Source organism: Oncorhynchus tshawytscha, linkage group LG28 (genome assembly GCF_018296145.1).
Source record: "Oncorhynchus tshawytscha isolate Ot180627B linkage group LG28, Otsh_v2.0, whole genome shotgun sequence".
Taxonomy (NCBI): Eukaryota; Metazoa; Chordata; class Actinopteri; order Salmoniformes; family Salmonidae; genus Oncorhynchus; species Oncorhynchus tshawytscha.
In genome coordinates, this window is record NC_056456.1 from 36,081,276 (window position 1) to 36,105,478 (window position 24,203).

Here is a 24,203-nt window from a genome sequence, read left to right on the forward strand (position 1 = left end):
GTGGTTACCGTGTTGACCAGGAGATGCACTGTGGTTACCGGTTGACCAGGAGATGCACTGTGGTTACCGTGTTGACCATGAGATGCACTGTGGTTACCGTGTTGACCAGGAGATGCACTGTGGTTAAAGAGTTGACCAGGAGATGCACTGTGGTTACCGTGTTGACCATGAGATGCACTGTGGTTACCGTGTTGACCAGGAGATGCACTGTGGTTAAAGAGTTGACCAGGAGATGCACTGTGGTTACCGTGTTGACCATGAGATGCACTGTGGTTACCGTGTTGACCAGGAGATGCACTGTGGTTAAAGAGTTGGCCAGGAGATGCACTGTGGTTACCGTGTCGACCATGAGATGCACTGTGGTTACCGTGTTGACCAGGCGATGCACTGTGGTTACCGTGTTGACCAGGAGATGCACTGTGGTTACCGTGTTGACCAGGAGATGCAATGTGGTTACCGTGTTGACTAGGAGATGCACTGTGGTTACCGTGTTGACCAGGAGATGCACAGTGGCTACCGTGTTGACTAGGAGATGCACTGTGGTTACCGTGTTGACTAGGAGATGCACTGTGGTTACCGTGTTGACCAGGAGATGCACTGTGGTTACCGTGTTGACTGGGATGCACTGTGGTTACCGTGTTGACCAGGAGATGCACTGTGGTTAAAGAGTTGACCATGAGATGCACTGTGGTTACCGTGTTGACCAGGAGATGCACTGTGGTTAAAGAGTTGACCAGGAGATGCACTGTGGTTACCGTGTTGACCATGAGATGCACTGTGGTTACCGTGTTGACCAGGCGATGCACTGTGGTTACCGTGTTGACCAGGAGATGCACTGTGGTTACCGTGTTGACCAGGAGATGCACAGTGGCTACCGTGTTGACTAGGAGATGCACTGTGGTTACCGTGTTGACCAGGAGATGCACTGTGGTTAGGTTGACCAGGAGATGCACTGTGGTTACCGTGTTGACCATGAGATGCACTGTGGTTACCGTGTTGACCAGGAGATGCACTGTGGTTAAAGAGTTGACCAGGAGATGCACTGTGGTTACCGTGTTGACCATGTGATGCACTGTGGTTACCGTGTTGACCAGGAGATGCACTGTGGTTAAAGAGTTGGCCAGGAGATGCACTGTGGTTACCGTGTTGACCATGAGATGCACTGTGGTTACCGTGTTGACCAGGCGATGCACTGTGGTTACCGTGTTGACCAGGAGATGCACTGTGGTTACCGTGTTGACCAGGAGATGCAATGTGGTTACCGTGTTGACTAGGAGATGCACTGTGGTTACCGTGTTGACCAGGAGATGCACAGTGGCTACCGTGTTGACTAGGAGATGCACTGTGGTTACCGTGTTGACTAGGAGATGCACTGTGGTTACCGTGTTGACTAGGAGATGCACTGTGGTTACCGTGTTGACTAGGGGATGCACTGTGGTTACCGTGTTGACCAGGAGATGCACTGTGGTTAAAGAGTTGACCAGGAGATGCACTGTGGTTACCGTGTTGACCAGGAGATGCACTGTGGTTAAAGAGTTGACCAGGAGATGCACTGTGGTTACCGTGTTGACCATGAGATGCACTGTGGTTACCGTGTTGACCAGGAGATGCACTGTGGTTAAAGAGTTGACCAGGAGATGCACTGTGGTTACCGTGTTGACCATGAGATGCACTGTGGTTACCGTGTTGACCAGGTGATGCACTGTGGTTACCGTGTTGACCAGGAGATGCACTGTGGTTACCGTGTTGACCAGGAGATGCACAGTGGCTACCGTGTTGACTAGGAGATGCACTGTGGTTACCGTGTTGACCAGGAGATGCACTGTGGTTAGGTTGACCAGGAGATGCACTGTGGTTACCGTGTTGACCATGAGATGCACTGTGGTTACCGTGTTGACCAGGAGATGCACTGTGGTTAAAGAGTTGACCAGGAGATGCACTGTGGTTACCGTGTTGACCATGAGATGCACTGTGGTTACCATGTTGACCAGGAGATGCACTGTGGTTAAAGAGTTGACCAGGAAATGCACTGTGGTTACCGTGTTGACCATGAGATGCACTGTGGTTACTGTGTTGACCAGGAGATGCACTGTGGTTAAAGAGTCGACCAGGAGATGCACTGTGGTTACCGTGTTGACCATGAGATGCACTGTGGTTACCGTGTTGACCAGGCGATGCACTGTGGTTACCGTGTTGACCAGGAGATGCACTGTGGTTACCGTGTTGACCAGGAGATGCACTGTGGTTACCGTGTTGACTAGGAGATGCACTGTGGTTACCGTGTTGACCAGGAGATGCACTGTGGTTACCGTGTTGACCAGGAGATGCACTGTGGTTACCGTGTTGACCAGGAGATGCACTGTGGTTACCGTGTTGACTAGGAGATGCACTGTGGTTACCGTGTTGACCAGGAGATGCACAGTGGCTACCGTGTTGACTAGGAGATGCACTGTGGTTACCGTGTTGACTAGGAGATGCACTGTGGTTACCGTGTTGACTAGGAGATGCACTGTGGTTACCGTGTTGACTAGGGGATGCACAGTGGTTGCCGTGTTGACTAGGAGATGCACTGTGGTTACCGTGTTGACTAGGAGGTGCACTGTGGTTACCGTGTTGACTAGGAGATGCACTGTGGTTACCGTGCCGGTTGTGATACAGCCTGGAATGGAACCAGGGTCTGTAGTGAGATGCAGTATCTTAGACCGCTGTGATACAGCCGGGGAATCGAACCAGGGTCTGTAGTGAGATGAGTATCTTAGACCGCTGTGCCGCTCGGGGAACTTACTGCATAAGCCCCAGATGATTGGTGAATTGGAGCTCAGCGCTTTCTTGTCATAGCCTACACACATTCCGATTCATCAGCTTTTAACAGATAACCCTCTTTCCATACACTGCATTAATGATATCGATAGTTATGGCCACCTACGTAGTTTCACACCCAAAACAAGTTAAATTGAAAGCGCAGATATCAAGCGCCATCTGTTGGCCTAAATCAGCAAACACTGACTCCAAACTGAACTGCTACATACAAATGACACCTGTCTTAATTCTGAGGAGAATTCTCATGAGATATTTTTCAGCAAAATGCTGTTCAACAATTCAGCGTTGCAAATTTATATGGTGAGTTTGTATGTGAAAAAAAAATTACGAGAGTGTACGGAGTGCAAGCCCAATAATTATTTGCTCCTACTCTAGTAAGTTTTTTGTCTAACTGTGTTGTCACAGTTACAGGCATGACATCACAAAAGGTTTGGCAAGGAGAGAGAGCTTTGGGGACAGACAGCCAGATCACAAGTGCAGTTTGACTGACATATTAGACTTGGTCGGTGAGCTCGCAATCTTCATTTTAGTGAACGTAGGGTCACGATTGTTAAGCGTTTTTCTGACAGAGTAAACACTTAAATTACTGAGACAAATATGTATGATAAGTACAAGGTTGCAATCAGTGAATGGCTGGTTTACGTGAATTTTAGGGCGGTTGTGAGAGAGTGATATGGCTATTTTATGTTCCCAGGGCCAATTAAGGGTAGATATCAAGCCAAAACAGAAAGAAAAGCTTCATTAATATAGACTGGTCTGTTTCCAGCTCTACGTGGCAGATGGTGCTAAAACGTGCCTCTTTGCAAGTTATCTTGAGTTGAAAACGGTAGACTTTGACCTTTTGACTAATGGTAGCTTCTGTCTGAACAATCTGTAGCTGCTAATGTACAGTGGGGCAAAAAAGTATTTAGTCAGCCACCAATTGTGCAAGTTCTCCCACTTAAAAAGATGAGAGAGGCCTGTAATTTTCATCATAGGTACACTTCAACTATGACAGACAAAATTAGGAAAAGAATTCCATAAAATCACATTATAGGATTTTTTTATGAATTTATTTGCAAATTATGGTGGAAAATAAGTATTTGGTCACCTACAAACAAGCAAGATTTCTGGCTTGTCAATACTATTTTTAATATTTTTGGTGGATGACTACAAGGTATTATGTTCAAATGTCCACACTGTAGTTCCATACTCATTCTTCCGATTTGTTACCTCCTGTTGTTAAAAGTATTTTTCTTTTGAAATGCTGAGAAAGAAGAAAAGATGGAAGAGAGACAGAGGTCATATTGGGGAATTGTATTTATTATTAGGTCATTTTATTGAACCTTTATTTAACTAGGCAAGTCAGTTAAGAACAAATATCTTATTTAAAATGATGGCCTAGGTGGGTTAACTGCCTTGCTCAGGGGCAGAACAACAGATTTTTACCTTGTCAACTTAGGGATTTGATCTAGCAACCTTTTGGTTGCTGGCCCAATGGTCTAACCACTAGGCTACCTGCCGCCCCAATGCTTCCCACAGTTATGCCAAGTTGGCTGAGTGTCCTTTGGGTTCTAGCTACACACAGGAAACAGTTGAGCTTGAAAAACCCAGCAGTTTTGCAGTTCTTCACAGCTGGATGTGATACAGCCTGAAATTGAACCAGGGACTGTAGTGACGCCTCTAGCACTGAGATGCAGTGCCTTAGACCGCTGCACCACTCGGGAGCCCAGGCACAGGCACATGCATACACACGATAACATATGCACTATACACACACACATACCTATTGATTTTGTATTGTAGATATGCGGTAGCAGTGGAGTAGAGCTCTGAGGGAACACAATGTGTTGTGAAATCTGTGAATGTATTGTAATGTTTTTAAAATGGTAAAACTTCCTTAATTTTGCAGGATCCCAGGAAGAATACCCGTTAAAAAATGGACGGATAAATAGTCTTTCCCCTTCACCCTCTGAATAGCACCCATACACAATCCATGTCTCAATTGTCTCAAGGCTTAAAAATAATTATTTAACCTGCCTCCTCCACTTCATCAACACTGACTGACTTGGATTTAGCAAGTGACATCAATAATGGATCATAGCTTTCACCTGGCCAGTCTGTCATATGAAAAGAGCAGGTGTCCTTGACATTTTGTACGCTCTGTGTATGTGTGATTCTTGTCCTAGAGTTGAAAGATGTGTTATGTTAGTAACTTGGCTACTAAGTGAACTAATGCAAACTCACACCAGTTAGTGAAACGTGTCAAGTAATGTCTAGCAATGTGCTAATTTCGAAATGCACTTTTGAAGATAGCAAGATACTATACCGTTGACACAATGATTGGTTTGCCATTGTATATAGACTTGTTTATACTGTATTATTGACTGTATGTTTGTTTTACTCCATGTGTAACTCTGTGTCGTTGTATCTGTCGAACTGCTTTGCTTTATCTTGGCCAGGTCGCAATTGTAAATGAGAACTTGTTCTCAACTTGCCTACCTGGTTAAATAAAGGTAAAATAAATAAATAAAATAAATTACTACTACAATGAATGAATGAATGACGCTACATGCTAACATTTCGTAGCTAGCTGGTACTCCCCTACCCGGTAGTGTTGACAACTACAGGTTCATGTGGTACTCCCCTACCCGGTAGTGTTGACTACTACAGGTTCATGTGGTACTCCCCTACTACAGGTTCATGTGGTACTCCCCTACTACAGGTTCATGTGGTACTCCCCTACCCGGTAGTGTTGACTACTACAGGTTCATGTGGTACTCCCCTACTACAGGTTCATGTGGTACTCCCCTACTACAGGTTCATGCGGTACTCCCCTACCCGGTAGTGTCTACTACAGGTTCATGTGGTACTCCCCTACTACAGGTTCATGTGGTACTCCCCTACTGCAGGTTCATGCGGTACTCCCCTACCCGGTAGTGTCTACTACAGGTTCATGCGGTACTCCCCTACCCAGTAGTGTCGACTACTACAGGTTCATGCGGTACTCCCCTACACGATAGTGTCGACTACTACAGGTTCATGTGGTACTCCCCTACTACAGGTTCATGTGGTACTCCCCTACTACAGGTTCATGTGGTACTCCCCTACTACAGGTTCATGTGGTACTCCCCTACTACAGGTTCATGTGGTACTCCCCTACTACAGGTTCATGCGGTACTCCCCTACTACAGGTTCATGCGGTACTCCCCTACTACAGGTTCATGCGGTACTCCCCTACTACAGGTTCATGCGGTACTCCCCTACTACAGGTTAATGCGGTACTCCCTTACCCAGTAGTGTCTACTACAGGTTCATGTGGTACTCCCCTACCCGGTAGTGTCGACTACTACAGGTTCATGCGGTACTCCCCTACACGATAGTGTCTACTACAGGTTCATGTGGTACTCCCCTACTACAGGTTCATGTGGTACTCCCCTACTACAGGTTCATGTGGTACTCCCCTACTACAGGTTCATGTGGTACTCCCCTACTACAGGTTCATGTGGTACTCCCCTACTACAGGTTCATGTGGTACTCCCCTACCCGGTAGTGTCGACTACTACAGGTTCATGTGGTACTCCCCTACTACAGGTTCATGTGGTACTCCCCTACTACAGGTTCATGCGGTACTCCCCTACCCAGTAGTGTCTACTACAGGTTCATGTGGTACTCCCCTACCCGGTAGTGTCGACTACTACAGGTTCATGTGGTACTCCCCTACCCAGTAGTGTCTACTACAGGTTCATGCGGTATTCCCCTACCCGGTAGTGACGACTACTACAGGTTCATGCGGTACTCCCCTACACGATAGTGTCTACTACAGGTTCATGTGGTACTCCCCTACCCAGTAGTGTCTACTACAGGTTCATGCGGTACTCCCCTACACGATAGTGTCTACTACAGGTTCATGTGGTACTCCCCTACTACAGGTTCATGCGGTACTCCCCTACTACAGTATCATGCGGTACTCCCCTACTACAGGTTCATGCGGTACTCCCCTACTACAGGTTCATGCGGTACTCCCCTACACGATAGTGTCGACTACTACAGGTTCATGCGGTACTCCCCTACACGATAGTGTCGACTACTACAGGTTCATGCGGTACTCCCCTACTACAGGTTCATGTGGTACTCCCCTACTACAGGTTCATGTGGTACCCCTACTACAGGTTCATGTGGTACTACAGGTTCATGTGGTACTCCCCTACCCGGTAGTGTCTACTACAGGTTCATGTGGTACTCCCCTACTACAGGTTCATGTGGTACTCCCCTACTACAGGTTCATGTGGTACTCCCCTACTACAGGTTCATGCGGTACTCCCCTACTACAGGTTCATGCGGTACTCCCCTACTACAGGTTCATGCGGTACTCCCCTACACGATAGTGTCTACTACAGGTTCATGTGGTACTCCCTACTACAGGTTCATGTGGTACTCCCCTACTACAGGTTCATGTGGTACTCCCCTACCCGGTAGTGTCTACTACAGGTTCATGTGGTACTCCCCTACTACAGGTTCATGCGGTACTCCCCTACTACAGGTTCATGCGGTACTCCCCTACCCGGTAGTGTCGACTACAGGTTCATGTGGTACTCCCCTACTACAGGTTCATGTGGTACTCCCCTACCCGGTAGTGTCTACTACAGGTTCATGTGGTACTCCCCTACTACAGGTTCATGTGGTACTCCCTACTACAGGTTCATGCGGTACTCCCCTACTACAGGTTCATGCGGTACTCCCCTACTACAGGTTCATGCGGTACTCCCCTACTACAGGTTCATGCGGTACTCCCCTACTACAGGTTCATGCGGTACTCCCCTACACGATAGTGTCGACTACTACAGGTTCATGCGGTACTCCCCTACACGATAGTGTCGACTACTACAGGTTCATGCGGTACTCCCCTACTACAGGTTCATGTGGTACTCCCCTACTACAGGTTCATGTGGTACTCCCCTACTACAGGTTCATGTGGTACTCCCCTACCCGGTAGTGTCTACTACAGGTTCATGTGGTACTCCCCTACTACAGGTTCATGTGGTACTCCCCTACTACAGGTTCATGTGGTACTCCCCTACTACAGGTTCATGCGGTACTCCCCTACTACAGGTTCATGCGGTACTCCCCTACTACAGGTTCATGCGGTACTCGGTACTCCCCTACTACAGGTTCATGCGGTACTCCCCTACTACAGGTTCATGCGGTACTCCCCTACTACAGGTTCATGCGGTACTCCCCTACACGATAGTGTCTACTACAGGTTCATGTGGTACTCCCCTACCTAGTAGTGTCTACTACAGGTTCATGTGGTACTCCCCTACCCGGTAGTGTCGACTACTACAGGTTCATGCGGTACTCCCCTACACGATAGTGTCTACTACAGGTTCATGTGGTACTCCCCTACTACAGGTTCATGTGGTACTCCCCTACTACAGGTTCATGTGGTACTCCCCTACTACAGGTTCATGTGGTACTCCCCTACTACAGGTTCATGCGGTACTCCCTACTACAGGTTCATGCGGTACTCCCTACTACAGGTTCATGCGGTACTCCCCTACTACAGGTTCATGTGGTACTCCCCTACTACAGGTTCATGTGTTACTCCCCTACTACAGGTTCATGCGGTACTCCCCTACCCGGTAGTGTCTACTACAGGTTCATGTGGTACTCCCCTACTACAGGTTCATGTGGTACTCCCTACTACAGGTTCATGTGGTACTCCCTTACCCAGTAGTGTCTACTACAGGTTCATGTGGTACTCCCTACACGATAGTGTCTACTACAGGTTCATGCGGTACTCCCCTACTACAGGTTCATGTGGTACTCCCCTACTACAGGTTCATGTGGTACTCCCTACTACAGGTTCATGTGGTACTCCCTACTACAGGTTCATGTGGTACTCCCCTACTACAGGTTCATGTGGTACTCCCCTACTACAGGTTCATGTGTTACTCCCCTACTACAGGTTCATGCGGTACTCCCCTACCCGGTAGTGTCTACTACAGGTTCATGTGGTACTCCCCTACTACAGGTTCATGTGGTACTCCCTTACCCAGTAGTGTCTACTACAGGTTCAGTACTCTACTACAGGTTCATGTGGTACTCCCCTACTACAGGTTCATGTGGTACTCCCCTACTACAGGTTCATGTGGTACTCCCCTACTACAGGTTCATGTGGTACTCCCTACTACAGGTTCATGTGGTACTCCCCTACTACAGGTTCATGTGGTACTCCCCTACTACAGGTTCATGTGGTACTCCCCTACTACAGGTTCATGTGGTACTCCCCTACTACAGGTTCATGTGGTACTCCCCTACCCGGTAGTGTGGACTACTACAGGTTCATGTGGTTGGTTGATGATAAGCAGCACAAGGAGAACATAAAACACACTGTAATTAAAATGTTATCATTTAGCTTATGAAATCTGCAGTTTCGACGAAGAAAAATACAACGGGTAAGCGTCTGAATATTTCGCCTTCACCGTCGTGAGAAAATGTATGTAGCTAACTTCCAAGCCAGTTAACGTTAGCTAGCTATAGTTACTTGCAACAATAATTATTTTTTTCATGCACGCCTTTGTTAACGTTTACCGTTAGCAACAAAAAAACAACAACAACAACATTTCGTCTGGCTTGTCTTACAATTATCCAGTCAGCCGAGGACTGAATGCCCTGTTGGCAAAGCGTCGAAACAATATAGCTAACGTTACCTGGTTAGACTTTCAAATGGCTAGCTAGCCTGATATGGGGATAGACTGAAAATGTTAACTAATTAGTATTATCTTCACACTAGTTGTCATTGTTTGATACGAGTCTCAAATATCACAGCCACACGGTGCTTTCCAGCGTCATTGCTCACTGTCTGTAATGGTCAAGTAATCCACTGTCTGAGCCACGCAGTTGAGCCAAGGGCATTGCTACTTGGGATCCTTGGGACGTCCATGTCCTAAAACCCTAACATTAACCCTTACCTAACCATAACCATTTGCACTATCAACTTCGTTTAGGGGAGTTGTCCCAAGGATTCTGAATAGCACGTTAAAACAATTACTGCCAGCTAATTTCAGTCCATGTTTGTTTAGGATTTAAGCATGAGGTATCTGGCTATTATTTACCATTAGTAGGAAAACAAACAACAGTTAGGCCACTGGGGCTAAGGCACTGCATCTCAGTGCTAGAGGCGTCACTGCAGACACTGGTTCGATCCCGGGCTGTATCACAACCAGCCGCGATCAGGAGTCCCATAGGGCGGCACACAAATAGCCCAGCGTAGTCCGGGTTAGGGACAGGCCGGGGTAGGTCGTCATTATAAATACGAATTTGTTCTTAACTGACGTGCCTAGTTAAAAAAGGTTTAAAAAATAAAAATACATAATTAAAATGGTAGCCTACGTGTTCATTTTGCATGAAGTCATTATGACATGATTAGGAGTTGGTAACAAGAATGTCAATTATTTATAGAATGCAATAAAACCTAGTGAGAAATGGCATCTGGCATGTGTGCATATCTTTGTTTTGGTCGCGCTGTGTGATGGCTGTCATCTACATGTGGACGCGGGGGTGTCACAGAAGCAACTAGTTCCTGTAAAGATACTGGGAAATGCTAGATGTGCAGGCAGCTAAAATGACAAGGAACCCCCTAATGCGGTACAAAACATGGATTTAACATCTTTCTGAATTTTTTTTTTTTTTTTTGTAGTACTACTTGCATCTGGACCGGGACATTTATGAGATACACTTTTCTTCCAAATCGAGAACAAAGAAAGTATCGCCAAGACCAGGTCAGTTGAAAAATGTGGTGGAGTTTTCCATTAACTAAGCCATAAGAACACCAGATCTGGAGCCCTCACATAATTGCTTTACAATTCCATAGCCACACTACACAAAAATATAAACGCAACATGCAACAATTTCAACGATTTTAGTTACAGTTCATATATGCAGATATGCATCTGTTGGTCACAGATACCTTTCAAAAAGAAGTTGGGGTGTGGATCAGAAAACCAGTAATTTTCTGGTGTGACCACCATTTGCCTCATGCAACGCATAGAGTTGATCAGGCTGTTGATTGTGGCCTGTGGAATGTTGTCCCACTCCTCTTCAATGGCTGTGCAAAGTTGCTGGATATTGGCGGGAACTGGAGCAATGTGTCGTACACATCCTTCCAGAGCATCCCAAAAATGCTCAATGGGTGACATGTATGAGTATGCAGGCTATGGAATAACTGGGACATTTTCATCTTCCATAAATTGTGTACAGATCCTTGCGACATGGGGCCGTGCATTATCATGCTGAAACATGGTGATGGCGGAGGATAAATGGCACGACAATGGGCCTCAGGATTTCGTCACGTTATATCTGTGCATTCAAATTGCCATCGATAAAATGCAATTGTTCTCGTTGTCCGTAGTTTATGCCTGCCCATACCATAACCCCACCACCACCATCAGACTCTCGGTTCACAACGTTGGCGTCAGTAAACCGCTCACCCACACGACACCATACACGCTGTCTGCCAGCTGCCTGGTACAGTTGAAACTGGAATTCATCCGTGAAGAGCAGACTTCCCCAGTGTGCTAGTGGCCATCGAAGGTGAGCATTTGCCCACTGAAGTCGGTTATGACGCCGAACTGCAGTCAGGTCAAGACCCTACTGAGGACGAAGAGCACACAGATAAATAAAGGTTAAATAAAATAAAACATTTATAAAAAAATATGAGCTTCCCTGAGACAGTTTGTGCAAAAATTATTCAGACAGTTTCATCAGCTGTCAGGGTGGCTGGTCTCAGACGATCCCGCAGGTGAAGAAGCCGGATGTGGAGGTCCTGGGCTGGCGTGGTTACACGCGGTTGTGAAGCCGGTGGACGTACTGCCAAATTCTCTTAAACGACATTGGAGGCGGCTTATGGTAGAGAAATTAACAATTCATTCTCTGGCAGCAGCTCTGGTGGACATTCCTGCAGTCAGCATGCCAATTGTTAGCTCACTCAAAAACAGAGACATCTGTGGAATTGTGTTGTGTGACAAAACTGCACATTTTAGAGTGGCCTTTTATTGTCCCCAGCACAAATTGTACCTGTGTAATGATCATGCTGTTTAATCATCTTCTTGATATGCCACACCTGTCAGGTGGATCAATTATCTTGGCAAAGGAGAAATGTTCACTGACAGGGATGTGAACACGTGTGCACAAAATCTGAGATAAATAAGCATTTTGTGCATATGGAAAAATGTCTGGTATTTTTTGTTTTAGCTCATGAAACATGGAACCAACCCTTTACATGTATATTTTTGTTCAGTATAAATAAAACCATGCTTGTTTTGGATTAAGCAGAGGTATCAGGCTATTAATAACCATAAGTACACAAAACAGTACTATGTTAGTTAGCCCATATAAATGGTAGCCTACATGATCATTTAACTTAGAACATTAACATTTTTTAAATGTTTGATTATTGAGGCTTTTGTTGTTATTACAAGGCTGGATGAGTGTGGCAACCTTCCCCTCTTCCTCTTCGGAAGAGGCAGAGATGAATCGGATCCACTATGAACTGCAGTACACCGAGGGTATCAGCCAACGCATGCGCATCCCCGACACACTCAAAGTGGCCCCCGAAAACCAACATGGGCTGCTGTCTCAGCCCCTGGTCCCCCACATGATGCATGTACCAGAGAGGATCGTGATAGCAGGTGAGCAGTGTGTGGTCTACGTCAGTCGTTCCCAAATTGTGGGGAGGCCCCCCCTGGAGCCCCCCCAAAAGTTTTATTTTGATGAATTTACACTACCGGTCAAAAGTTTTAGAAAACCTACTGATTTCAAGGGGTTTTCTTTATTTGTACTATTTTCTACATTGTAGAATAATAGTCAAGACATCAACATTATGTAATAACACATATGGAATCATGTAGTAACCAAAAAAGTGTTAAACAAATCAAAATTATGCACTTGTACTGACCCCGCCTTCTGGATGATAGCCGGGTGAACAGACAGTGGCTCGGGTGGTTGTTGTCCTTGATGATCTTTTTGGCCTTCCTGTGACATCGGGGGGTGTAGGTGTCCTGGAGGGCAGTTGGTTTGCCCCTGGTGATGCGTTGTGCAGACCTCACTACCCTCTGCAGAGACTTACGGTTGTGGGCCGGAGCAGTTGCCGTACCAGGCGCTGATACAGCCCGACAGGATGCTCTCAATTGTGCATCTGTAAAAGTTTGTGAGTGTTTTCAGTGACAAGCCAAATTTCTTCAGCCTCCTGAGGTTGAAGAGGCACTGTTGCGCCTTCTTCACCACGCTGTCTGTGAGGGTGGAACATTTCAGTTTGTCGTGATGTGTACGCCGAGGAACTTAAAACTTTCCACCTTGTCCACTACTGTCCCGTCGATGTGGATAGGTGGGTGCTCCCTCTGCTGTTTCCTGAAGTCCACGATCATCTCCTTTGTTTTGTTGAGTGTGAGGTTATTTGCCTGACACCACACTCCGAGGGCCCTCACCTCCTCCCTGTAGGGCGTCTCGTCGTTGTTGGTAATCAATCCTACCACTGTAGTGTCGTCTGCAAACTTGATGATTGAGTTGGAGGCGTGCATGGCCACGCAGTCATGGGTGAACAGGGAATACAGGAGAGGGCTGAGAACGCACCCTTGTGAGGCCCCAGTGTTGAGGATCAGCAGGGTGGAGATGTTGTTTCCTACTTGAGTGGCTGCTGCCAACATACAGACTCAAATCTCTAGCTACTTAATAATTAAAAATTGGATGTAATAACTATCACCTGTCACTTTAAACAATACCACTTTATATCATGTTTACATACCCTACATTACTCATCTCATATGTATATACTGTACTCTACCATCTACTGCATCTTGCCTATGCCGCACGGCCATCACTCATCCATATATTTATATGTACATATACTTATTCATTCCTTTACACTTGTGTGCAAAAGGTAGTTGTGAAATTGTTAGATTACTTGTTGGATATTACTGTATGGTTGGAACTAAAAGCACAAGCATTTCGCTACACTCGCATTAACATCTGCTAACCATGTGTATGTGACCAATATGATTTGATTTGAAACTGACTCTCATGAGGACCGCCACAGGAATGAAAGACCCAGAATTACCTCTGCTGCAGAGGATAAGTTCATTAGAGTTACCAGTCTCAGAAATTGCAGCCCAAATAAATGCTTCAGAGTAGAAGTAAGACATCTCAACATCAACTGTTCAGTTGCTGTGTACATCAGGCCTCCATGATGGAATTGCTGCAAAGAACCACTACTAAAGGACGCCAATAAGAAGAAGAGACTTGCTTGGGCCAAGAAACACGAGCAATGGATATTAAACTGGTGGAAATTTGTCCTTTAGTCTGGAGTCCAAATTGGAGATGTTTGGTTCCAACCGCCGTGTCTTTGTGAGACGATCTCTGCATGTGTATTTTTCACTGTGAAGCATGGAGGAGGAGGTGTGATGGTGTGGGGGTGCTTTGCTGGTGACACCGTCTGTGATTTATTTAGAATTAAAGGCACACTTATTAACCAGCATGGCTACCACATCATTCTGCAGCGATACACCATCCCATCTGGTGTGTGCTTAGTGGGATTATCATTTGTTTTTCAACAGGACAATAGCCCAACACACCTCCAGGCTGTGTAAGGGTTATTTGACCAAGAAGGAGAGTGATGGAGTGCTGCATCAGACCTGGCCTCCGCAATCACCTGACCTCAACCCAGTTGTGATGGTTTGGGAATCAAATCAAAGTTTATTTGTCACGTGCGCCAAATGTTATTATTTTTACCTTTATTTATCTACAGTTGGCAAGTCAGTTAAGAACAAATTCTTATTTTCAATGAAGGCCTAGGAACAGTGGGTTAACTTCCTTGTTCAGGGGCTGAATGACAGATTTTTACCTTGTCAGCTCGGGGATTCGATCTTGCAACTTTCCGGCTACTAGTCCAATGCTCTAACCACTATGCTACCTACCTTTACGCCAATGAGTGGTGTGAGCAGTTTGTGTCATGAACAATGCTTGTGCGTATGGGAATAGAGGTGACACGGGATGTTCCCCAATGCTGGAAGTGAAGCAGGAGGGAAAAGGTTTTGGAGCCCCTGGTCTACATGATACATGTACCAGAGAGGATTGTGATAGCAGGTGAGCGGTGTCTGCTCTCTGGACGGAGCCATCTGGTTGTCTGTGGGGAAACCTGGAGAGAGCCATCTGGTTGTCTGTGGGGAAACCTGGAGAGAGCCATCTGGTTGTCTGTGGGGAAACCTGGAGAGAGCCATCTGGTTGTCTGTGGGGAAACCTGGAGAGAGCCATCTGGTTGTCTGTGGGGAAACCTGGAGAGAGCCATCTAGTTGTCTGTGGGGAAACCTGGAGAGAGCCATCTGGTTGTCTGTGGGGAAACCTGGAGAGAGCCATCTGGTTGTCTGTGGGGAAACCTGGAGAGAGCCATCTGGTTGTCTGTGGGGAAACCTGGAGAGAGCCATCTAGTTGTCTGTGGGGAAACCTGGAGAGAGCCATCTGGTTGTCTGTGGGGAAACCTGGAGAGAGCCATCTGGTTGTCTGTGGGGAAACCTGGAGAGAGCCATCTGGTTGTCTGTGGGGAAACCTGGAGAGAGCCATCTGGTTGTCTGTGGTGAAACCTGGAGAGAGCCATCTGGTTGTCTGTGGGGAAACCTGGAGAGAGCCATCTGGTTGTCTGTGGGGAAACCTGGAGAGAGCCATCTGGTTGTCTGTGGGGAAACCTGGAGAGAGCCATCTGGTTGTCTGTGGGGAAACCTGGACGGAGCCATCTGGTTGTCTGTGGGGAAACCTGGAGAGAGCCATCTGGTTGTCTGTGGGGAAACCTGGACAGAGCCATCTGGTTGTCTGTGGGGAAACCTGGACAGAGCCATCTAGTTGTCTGTGGGGAAACCTGGACAGAGCCATCTAGTTGTCTGTGGGGAAACCTGGACAGAGCCATCTGGTTGTCTGTGGGGAAACCTGGACAGAGCCATCTGGTTGTCTGTGGGGAAACCTGGACAGAGCCATCTGGTTGTCTGTGGGGAAACCTGGAGAGAGCCATCTGGTTGTCTGTGGGGAAACCTGGAGAGAGCCATCTGGTTGTCTGTGGGGAAACCTGGAGAGAGCCATCTGGTTGTCTGTGGGGAAACCTGGAGAGAGCCATCTGGTTGTCTGTGGGGAAACCTGGACAGAGCCATCTGGTTGTCTGTGGAGAAACCTGGACAGAGCCATCTGGTTGTCTGTGGGGAAACCTGGACAGAGCCATCTGGTTGTCTGTGGGGAAACCTGGACAGAGCCATCTAGTTGTCTGTGGGGAAACCTGGACAGAGCCATCTGGTTCTCAGTAGGTCAGTCCAAATCCCTGTTGAGTCATTGTGCTGACAAGTCCAGCTAGTCCTCCCCTGTTTCAGTCTGTTTTCTTCCGTTAGATGACTAATGAACATGACACTGTCCTCCTTCCGCCATCTCCAGGGGACGATGGTGACGCCCGTTACTCCCGGCCCAGAGACCTAGACCTGATCCAGTCCATTCCTCCTGTGGATTTACTTGACATGAAGGCGCCGCCACGTGTCCTCACCCTCAACGAACATTCCCTGGACTCCCTGGAGACGGACCAGGCTCCCACACCACAGGCCCACGCCAACCAGGGGGTGAGTTTGTGTCAACGGTGTGACTTCATTAGAACTACACAGAGTCATAAATGGTTCTAAATGTTCTACAACAAAAAAAAGCTTTTCTATTTGGAGCATTCTATTTGGAGCATTCTATTTGGAGCATTCTATTTGGAGCATTCTATTTGGAGCATTCTATTTGGAGCATGCTAACCTGGGTCCGGTTTTTCATTGTTAGTCACGCTACGATGCTAACACTAATCAGCGGGTAAGTAGACCAACCCAGGCCTCCCGAGTGGCGTAGTGGTCTAAGGCACTAAGGTCTAGCTGTGCCACTAGAAATTCTGAGTTCGAGTCCAGGCTCTGTTGCAGCCGGCCATGACCCATTGGGCGGCGCACAATTGGTCCAGCATTGTCCGGGATTGGGGAGGGATTGGCCGGCAGGGATGTCCTTGTCCAATCGCACACTAGAGACTCTTGTGGCATGCCGGGCGCAGTGCACACTGACACAGTCGCCAGGTGCACGTTGTTTCCTCCGACACATTGGTGCGGCTGGCTTCCGAGTTAAGTGGGCATTGTGTCAAGAAGCAGTGCGGCTTGGTTGGGTTGTGTTGCAGCGATGAGACAAGACAGTAACTACCAATTGGACCAAAGAAAAGGTGGTAATAAAAAGTAGACCAACAGTTGTCAGTTACTCCCTAGTTACCCGTTAGGACTATTTCTGCCTAATTAGAAATGTAGTATCACTTTCAAATGTAAGGCTAAAATGAAAATATAGCGATCCCATCATACATCCCTGATGTGCCCCATACACAGGTCCACTCTCGGTTGCTGAGGGAGCGCACAGTGAGCGATAACACCAGCATCCGCCAGAGCGGCCCGGCCAACAGAACCCACGTAAGGTAAGCACCAGTCCAGGTGTGAGGGAAGCATTGGAAGACTCATCGCTTTCTTTCTCGTAGTTATGAAATGCCTAATTTCAGCACCCAGAACCAGATCTTGCGTGTGCGCTGCCCAGCTCTTTAATTTGGTTCTTGGGGCAAAAAGGCTTTCAAATCTTAACTAACAAGTCCACGCACCCCCACTGTCAAAGACCCTTCCTAGCCCCATCCTTTCTGGAAAGTCCCCATTTTTACAATATTTGTATATGCTGCATGCTAACACCATGGAGGTATATGACAATTATTTTCAATGCGACTATTTTGCAGATAACCAGTGTTTATTAGATAATTTTCCGGTTAGATTCCCTGTTCCCACTTTTAGCACCACTTTGGCGAGATCATGATTCGTAAAAAAACAACAACCGCTGGAAAGGATCGCTGGTTCGAATCCCCTCACCGACTAGGTGAAAAATCTGCTGATGTGCCCTTGAGCAAGGCACTTAACCCTAATTGCTCTTGTAAGTCGCTCTGGATAAGAGCGTCTGCTAAATGACAAAAATGTAAAGTTGAGTTAATCCGACTCTGGGGCTTTATCACCAAACGTTTCCCCTTTAACATTTCAATGTCATCTGTCACAGGAAGAATCTCATGAGGACGAAACATTCAAATGTTACATCTTTCCACGGAGACTGTGGGATTTGATAGGTAATGTGCAACATTTCTTCCAGTGCGCTGGTTTTGGACTCATCCTAATTTTGTGGGGATGCACCTAGCATCTTTTGAGTTCCAGAAAGGGGAGAGGATATTTGGCCCACGGACTTGCACAAGACTGTGTTGCTACCAAAGAGGATCTGCTCTGGATCTGCTCCCCCCCGCCGAACCAAATCAAGTAGTTGGCCGGAGCCCAGATTTGGTTCTGCGTTGCCAAGATTAGTCGCGAGAGACTATAAAATGCCTCTCTCTCTGCATCTCTCTCGATTCCTTGACATAGTGGTTAGAGATTTGGACTAGTAACCGAAAGGTTGCAAGATTGAATCTCCGAACTGACAAGGTAAAAATTTGTCGTTCTGCCCCTGAACAAGGCAGTTAACCCACTGTTCCTAGGCCGTCATTGAAAATAAGAATTTGTTCTTTAACTGACTTGCCTAGTTAAATAAAAAGGTCAAATAAAAAAACATGTCTTTGCCTCTTCCTCTGTTTGTCTATCTCTCTACCTTCTTTCAATTTTTCCCCCCTTCTGTCTCTCAGTGTAACCCTGTCCCCGTCGCCCCCTCTCCGTGCCTGTCCCCCACTGTGTACCCCTGAGGACGTGGTGAACCTACAGTACAGTGCTGGAGGGTTGTTGTCCTATATCCAATGCACCACACGCCGGGCCTACCAGCAGGTCCTCGAGGTCCTGGAGGTCGACATCCACCGCAGGTGACCCCCTTGATCTCCTCAGCCACACACAATATTGCATCCTGAAATATTATTTTTTTCACCCTTTTTCCTACGCTCCCGGTCATGGATTTAAAAGCATAAGACTGTGAACATCGATTGGCCAGTTGAGACATTTGCGTCCCGCCTCTCCCTAAGAGGTTTTAAAAGCATAAGACTGCTGTGAACATCGATTGGCCAGTTGAGACATTTGCGTCCCGCCTCTCCCTAAGAGGTTTTAAAAGCATAAGACTGCTGTGAACATCGACTGGAAGGAGTTTCCACCCTTGTAAATAACATCTATGTGAGAAAGTGTGCTAGTTAGTGCATACTTCAGGAGTAGTCAGTGTGTGCCTCATGCTTACTCTAAGCTAGGATGAGATAAAGATCTATTATCTCTAAGTAGGCTGTAGTGCGTAGCTACTGTCAACAGTTTGTGTGTGTGTGTGTGTGTGTGTGTGTGTGTGTGTGTGTGTGTGTGTGTGTGTGTGTGTGTGTGTGTGTGTGTGTGTGTGTGTGTGTTTTAATGGAATAGCATTAGACTGCATAGAGTTGGCTCATGATCGCCTCTGTTAGCTCAAATACAGCTGTATTGGCACAAAGCCTGTACTTACCCTGTCAATAATGAAGCTGAGCTCGGAGTGGCGATGGCGTGTTTAGCGCCACTAAAACAGTGTTTTTTTTTTAAGTTGAAAGACCATTCAAATGTTCTGAGTCGAGTATTTACACTGTTACTAACCAAGGAAAATCCAGTCCATCAGTAGGGGAAATGCATTTTACTGCAGCCAGTAACCATTCAAATGTAACTTTTCCATATATGTTAAATCCATTTATGTTCCCGTCGTATTATAAATATGTTCTTCTTTTTGTTTCCTGTAGGGCTGGTCACGTGACCCTCGACGTGGACATGACCCCTGACGATTCAGGCTTAGTGGACGCCTCGTCACTACGGCGACAGGTAGTCAAAGCATTGTACCCTGTGTTACCCTCCTATCCAATTATATTTATTAAATGATTGATTACCTTCCAATTGATATATTGAGCAAATGAATGACTGTAGCTAACACATAATGGGTATCAGAAGAGGCTGGTGAGGGGAGGATAGCTCATAATAGTGAATGGAAAGGTATCAAACACATTCCATTCATTTCCTTCGACATTATTATGAGCCCGTCCTCCCCTTTTAAAGTGCCACCAGCCACCACTGATGTGTATGTAATGTATAAATTGAGTCAATTCCATTTCAGTTCAGGAAATGACATTTTGGGGATGTCCTGAATTTATGTGGAATTGACACTCTCCCAATGAAGAAAGATTAAAATGGTCTCTATAAGGAGTTTTCAAATCCACCAAACTGAATTGCATTTCATTCACTTAAATGGACTGAATCAACTGTTCTGATGAATCATCAATTTTTTTTAACATACTGATTCTCTACATTCATCTTTCTTATTCAGATTGTGAAGCTGAACCGACGTCTCCAGCTACTGGAGGAGGAGAACAAGGAGCGCTCCAAGCGAGAGGTGATTCTCTACTCCGCCACCGTGGCGTTCTGGCTCATCAATACCTGGATCTGGTTCCGGCGTTAGAACCGCACGGAACCCAATGACCAGGTCCTACACTGTCATTTTAACCAGAAATATCTCAATTCTATCTACAGATTGTAACACCAGATAATGTGATTTAATCAAAACAATGTTTTTCTGTAATATACTGGGAGTTAACGGTTAGGTACTGTTTTGGTGTAGCACAGAACATTTCAGACCAACCTTAGTTTGGCGATACTGTCCTCATTCTCTATTAGTAGAAACAGGAGTCTCATAAAATGTCCTTGTCCAGGGTGCAAGGGGATCCATGACATTTTGTTTTGTTTTAAATGCTCTGTTATTAAAATAAATACTTTTTATGATCCGTGAAGTTATCCAACAACGTGTACACCGCCATCTTGTTTATTTCAAGTCTTCTCACATTGATCGAGACGGGTGTCTGTCATCACTTTGGGGTGGACCCACCTGTCTGGAGCAAAACTCAATTGTGGAAGGGCAGGGTGATGGTATCTATGACAACTCCGACGGCCTAATCTGTTGGTTAAAAATATGTCTTGGCTGTCCCCATCAATCCAGATTGCCTGAATCAGTGAGGCTGATGAAATGACGAGGATACAGGCAAAGGAAACCAGTGTTGAGATTTCCCCAAATGTAAGCATTTAGTTTGCACATCCTGTGTGAAGGGATTCATACCATTGCTCCATTTTATGGTGTGGGTTGACTATTTATTTCTCTCCTACCTCGATGTTGGCAGGAAGCGGAGCGTTAGTCTAAATGTCTATTCATTCTCATCCAATGAGGTCCTTAGCACTGTATGATGTAATTGCCCTGTGTGGGAAAAAATAGTTTGAACTCATATTTTATAGGATTAAATATGTATCTTGTGGAATATATGAGCAAAGAAACATTGCGACAAATGTGAGTATGTTCTGTATTAATCAGGCGCTGTTTTTGCTGCACAAAACTGGCATCTTTAGTTGAAAAACGTTTTATTTTATTTTGTTTTCTTTAGTTGAACATTTATTTGTGCATTTATTTATCTATTTTCTTGTAATATCAATGGATTGTATAAATATTTTACTGTAATAAATGATGTGTGGTTGAAAAGGATGATCTGTTGTTCTCTACCCTATCCTGCCCCCTATTGGTAGATTAGTGTAAAGAAAAGAAGAAAAAAAAAGATTTCACACACAACTGCTGTTGGCTTTATAATTGTTGCGCCACAACGCACCTGGTGCCATTTCTTACAAAGAGATCTGCGATTACACGGGTAAGTGTGCATGCTTACAACGGTTAGCCGACAGTTTATCTAGCTAGCATGCAGTTCGCTCCTACTAGAATCTCCCCCTTTCATCTGTACTACTAGTATCAACTTTGACCTCCTCCATATGTGATTCATCTCATCCTAACATGTGTAATGTTATGGAGCATCCTTGCGCCCCGCATTAGAGTTGACTAGTCTTCTCCCCAACATTGAAGCTACCGGACAAGGCATTATTCAAAAGTAGCAAACTAGCTTGCTGGTCAAGTGTTAGCCAATAGATGTCCCATATCTATTGGCATGGGGCACACATGGGCCTAGTTGGATGTATGATCTGCAGGTTTGCTGCTCATTGAGTTGACACATTTGACTAATACAGTCCTTCCAATACTCTACTCAGCAAATTGGATGCAGTCCATCACAGTGCCACGTTTTGTTACCAAAGAGCCTTATACCAGCCACCACTGCGACCTGTATGCTCTCGTCGGCTGGCCCTCGCTACATATTCGTCGCCAGACCCACTGGCTCCAGGTCATCTATAAGTCTATGCTAGGTAAAGCTCCGCCTTATCTCAGCTCACTGGTCATGATAACAACACCCACCCGTAGCACGCTCTCCAGCAGGTATATCTCACTGGTCATCCCCAAAGCCAACACCTCCTTTGGCCGCCTTTCGTTCCAGTTCTCTGGAGACTTACATTTCCTTCACTAAATTTAAACATCAGCTATCTGAGCAGCTAACCGATCGCTGCAGCTGTACATAGTCCATCTGTAAATAGCCCACCCAATCTACCTACCTCATCCCCAAATTGTTCTATTTTACTTTGCTGCTCTTTTGCATACCAGTATCCCTACTTACACACCTTCATCTGTTCATCTATCACTCCAGTGTTAATTTGCTAAATTGTAATTACTTTGCTACTGTGGCCTATTTATTGCCTTACCTCCTCACGCCATTTGCACACACTGTATATATACTTTTTTTCTGTTGTGTTATTGACTGTACGCTTGTTTATTCCATGTGTAACTCTGTGTTGTTGTTTCTGTCACACTGTTTTGCTTTATCTTGGCCAGGTCGCAGTTGTGAATGAGAACTTGTTCTCAACTAGCTTACCTGGTTAAATAAAGGTTAAATAAATAAATAAAAAATTAAATATGTTTGTTTCAATTTTAGGAAAGGTCCTTGCGTTGGACACCTGAACCAGTTTCTCACTGCAGTACCCAATCTTCATCTTCAGTACCCTAGGTGAGCTGTAATTTCTTACTTCTTGAGCAGCTTACCCGAACCATTGGCATAGTTGATAACATTAAAACACTGTGGCTTCCTCTTCTCTGCACTGATCTGAGATCACAGGACAGGTGAAAGGCAGCTGTCGGCCAGCTATTTACTTTCACTTGTCCAGTTAATTCAGTGTGCAGATGAAGACTGTAGCCCAGTAGAAGAGGGGGTCCCTTTAGACAATTGGGATGTGTTTCTATTCTGTGTCAACTAACTCTGAATTAAGGGGCCCTGTTTCCAACCCATGTTCCCATCTTCTCGCCCATGTTCCCATCTTCTCGCCCTAGTCACGTGACAGGCATGTTCTTTTGCACGCTAACCATCTTGGGGCATGACATCAAGCCAGTGTTTGTGTTCGATGGGAAGCCTCCAGAGGAGAAAAGGGCTGTGTTTTGTGGCACTCTTAGAATTACAGCCGAAACCATAGCTACAGCCGAAACCATAGCTACCTCACAAAATGGCTACCTCACAAAATGGAACCCTCACAAGTAGTGCAGTACAGTATTTATGGTATAATTTCCTGACACATCCCGTAAAATCCCTGTTTCGTTCCAGCTGGAGAAGAGCACACAGGCTGCAGGCTAGAGCTCCCCCAGTCGTTCAGGAACACTTAAGAGAACATTTGGAATTCAATCACTGCGCATATCAGGGGTCTATTTACTAGGAACCAAACGGAAGCCAACAGAAGCAAACAGAATGGAATGGGGCTCGACATACCTGCATTTGTCCAATAGAAACTCGTTTTCATTGCAAAATGTTTTCTGTTTAGAGTGAACGGTTGCCGTTGAAAAAAGTTTTTTTGTGAACAATTGTTTTTATTGGATCACATCAAGGCAATACAATTGATAAATAACAATACCCTACTTAACAACCCCTTCTATACCAAACATACCCCTGGCGGCCCCACTAAATCCCCAACCTCGCACAACACATAATATAACAAACAAAAACATACAGAAAAAAAACATAACAATAAAATATATATCACAGCCAAGAATGTTTTACAACTGCTTGCAACTATGTGCTTCATTCTTGGTTTCAATGAATACACCCATGTTTTCCGTCTTCCTGTGTTGGACTTTTGACCTGTCTCTCTGTGCCTCTGTAGTGTGTCCTCAGATATGTGAGCTCCTGAAGCTTATGGGTGTGTCCATCATCCAGGTCAGTGAGCCAATCCTCTATGTAGCATGCTAACCCTGAACACACCCTGAACACACCCAGTTGACTTGAACACACACTAACCACCACACAAAGACATGACATGTCTCCCTCCCCCTCTCTCACACTCACTCACGCTCTCAATGCTCTTGGGGATGGCGAGGAGCCCCCCTGGTGAAACGGGGAACAGAAGACGTGGTGGCAACGTCCTAATCCGCCAGCTCATCCTTTGAGTCAATAACCATGTCTATACTGC

At 45.9% G+C, this 24,203-nt stretch overlaps 1 protein-coding gene across 1 annotated transcript; it reads left to right on the plus strand.

The window, feature by feature from the left end:
* Positions 1-9,090: 9,090 nt before the first annotated feature.
* On the plus strand, positions 9,091-21,364 carry LOC112226403 (mitochondrial fission factor homolog A). The gene is made up of 8 exons (XM_042308191.1): positions 9,091-9,257; positions 10,502-10,583; positions 12,282-12,491; positions 16,267-16,445; positions 17,223-17,308; positions 18,536-18,706; positions 19,583-19,661; positions 20,161-21,364. Exons 3-8 carry the CDS (start codon positions 12,287-12,289, stop codon positions 20,290-20,292), a joined length of 852 nt encoding a protein of 283 aa, XP_042164125.1. The 5' UTR covers positions 9,091-9,257; positions 10,502-10,583; positions 12,282-12,286; the 3' UTR covers positions 20,293-21,364.
* Positions 21,365-24,203: the final 2,839 nt, after the last annotated feature.

Coding starts and splice junctions, on each gene's coding strand:
- LOC112226403 (XM_042308191.1), top strand. CDS start 12,287: ATGAGTGTGGCAACCTTCCCCTCTTCCTCTTCGGAAGAGGCAGAGATG. Junction 16,446..17,222: donor AGGCCCACGCCAACCAGGGG/GTGAGTTTGTGT, acceptor CCCCATACACAG/GTCCACTCTCGGTTGCTGAG. Junction 19,662..20,160: donor CCTCGTCACTACGGCGACAG/GTAGTCAAAGCA, acceptor TTTCTTATTCAG/ATTGTGAAGCTGAACCGACG.